General features: G+C 32.6%; 1 protein-coding gene across 1 annotated transcript; it reads right to left on the reverse strand.

The window, feature by feature from the left end:
* Nucleotides 1–1,090: 1,090 nt before the first annotated feature.
* On the reverse strand, nt 1,091–1,714 carry LOC111410162. The gene has a single exon (XM_023040391.1). It carries the CDS (start codon nt 1,558–1,560, stop codon nt 1,246–1,248), a length of 315 nt encoding a protein of 104 aa, XP_022896159.1. The 5' UTR covers nt 1,561–1,714; the 3' UTR covers nt 1,091–1,245.
* Between the last annotated feature and the right edge of the window lie 204 nt (nt 1,715–1,918).

Consider the following 1,918-nt stretch of genomic DNA (forward strand, 5'->3'; position numbering starts at 1 on the left):
CGGTAAGCAATTGTCAAATATGGTAAGTGTGAATCCGGTGTTTAAAACACAAATACGGTATATGAGAACCCGATTCCACTCCATATACTACCGATTAAATATAACAACATAATTTTCATTTTTTATGGAAAGCTAAAAGTTAAAAAAAAAAAAAATAATAATAATTCAAATTTACTTTCCACGTAAATTGTTTATCAACCGTCAGTTAGCTATCAATTTTTATGAGTCGTCGTATTTTCGAAGTTATTTTTCCTTTGGCTGGACTCAAGTTTTTTCGAATAATCACCCCATCCTCAACATTGTTTACACCTGTTAACATTTGTGACTCTGAATCAATTAGAATCTGAAAACTGAAGACTCCTTCGTTATTGTCATCAAACTCTTTAATTTTTCAATCAAAAGAGATCGGGTAATGGATGGTAGAACTAGCACCAGCGATTCATTCAGAAATATTTAGAAGTGTCAAAAATCGACATTAAATTACTAAATTACAGGGACCATGGACATTTTTAACACTTTCACCAAATGATAAAGATATTTGTATAAAATTTTATTGATAAAATGGTGTGTTCACTCTCACAAAATTAATGATCTCACACAAATTTAAAAAATTTCGATTTGTGATCTCCATCTCATTGTGAGTAGTGAATAAGGGGATTTGTAAAAAAAAATTTGTACATATATCATGATTCTTCACCAAATAGATCAAAATATTAAAAAAACAAAAAGAAAAAATTGTAGCAACTATCCTAACTTTTTCATTTTTTTACAAATTTCGCTCTAACTTCATTTTGCACCTTCCATAAATTTGCACTTGAAATCCATCTGAATAAAAATCATCCAAAATACTGTCAGTTGATTGAGAAAATTAAAGAATCAATATCCAATCAAATCGTTCAAGAATCCCGACAAAAAATGTATCAACATCCAATAAAATCTTTGTAATAGCAGATAATTCAAGAAATTTTCTTGATTAACTAACGATATTTTAGACGGTTTTCATTTAGATGGATTTTAGGTGCATATTTATGAAAAGTTAGGCACCTTCGCTGACATAAAATGAAGATTAGAATAAAATCTACAAAAAATGAAAAGCTTAAGTACCATTGTTGCAATTTTCCCAAGAAAAAATAAAAGGTTATTTTGTTAGAAATAAGATATTAAGACCTCTCTCGATTCCAGAATCTACGAATAAAGCGAAACAAAAAGAGGCTCAGATGAGTCATAAAATTACATAATAAAGCATTAATGGGCTCTGAAACTATCTTCTTCTGGTTCTTGTACGGCGGCAGCATGTAATTGCTCCGGCTGACCGGCAACGTAGTCCAACAATCCTTCTACGGCCTTTTCATCGGGGGCAGATGGCGGTGGCGGAGAAATCCGGCCAAAAATAAATACGGCAACGAGGAAGAGCGCCGTCGAGACGAGAAGAGGCCAAAAGTACTTAATAATATCGAGAACTGGAGGAGCAAGATAGATGATAAAAAAGACGGATGAGCATAAAGTAATGGCCGAAAGGATGTAGAATTTGTATTTGAGAAGCTTTTCTGGGATATCCATGGCAGATTTGGGCGACCTTGTTGTGGAATCGTTAAGGGTTTAAGGCTTTTGTAAGAGACGAAAGGGTGCGTTGGGCGATGAGTGATGACTCTGTGCAGACTGTGCAGAGATTCTTTTTGAGATTATTATTGTCTTCAGGCCAGTAAAATTTTAGAGTCAATCTGTTTGTCATTTTACTTTGGACTTGTGGGATATTCCCAAAATACCCATCCAGATTTTAAACCTACCAACTCAATTAAAAAAAAAAAAAAAAAAAAAAGTTTTTGCCGAAAATTAGGATGGTTTGATTGCATTTATTTTTCATAAAAAAATTTTAATTTTTCAATTAAATTCCAACTTTTAGTGCTTGATTGCAATT

Source organism: Olea europaea, chromosome 2 (genome assembly GCF_002742605.1).
Source record: "Olea europaea var. sylvestris chromosome 2, O_europaea_v1, whole genome shotgun sequence".
In the NCBI taxonomy this organism is placed as follows: domain Eukaryota; kingdom Viridiplantae; phylum Streptophyta; class Magnoliopsida; order Lamiales; family Oleaceae; genus Olea; species Olea europaea.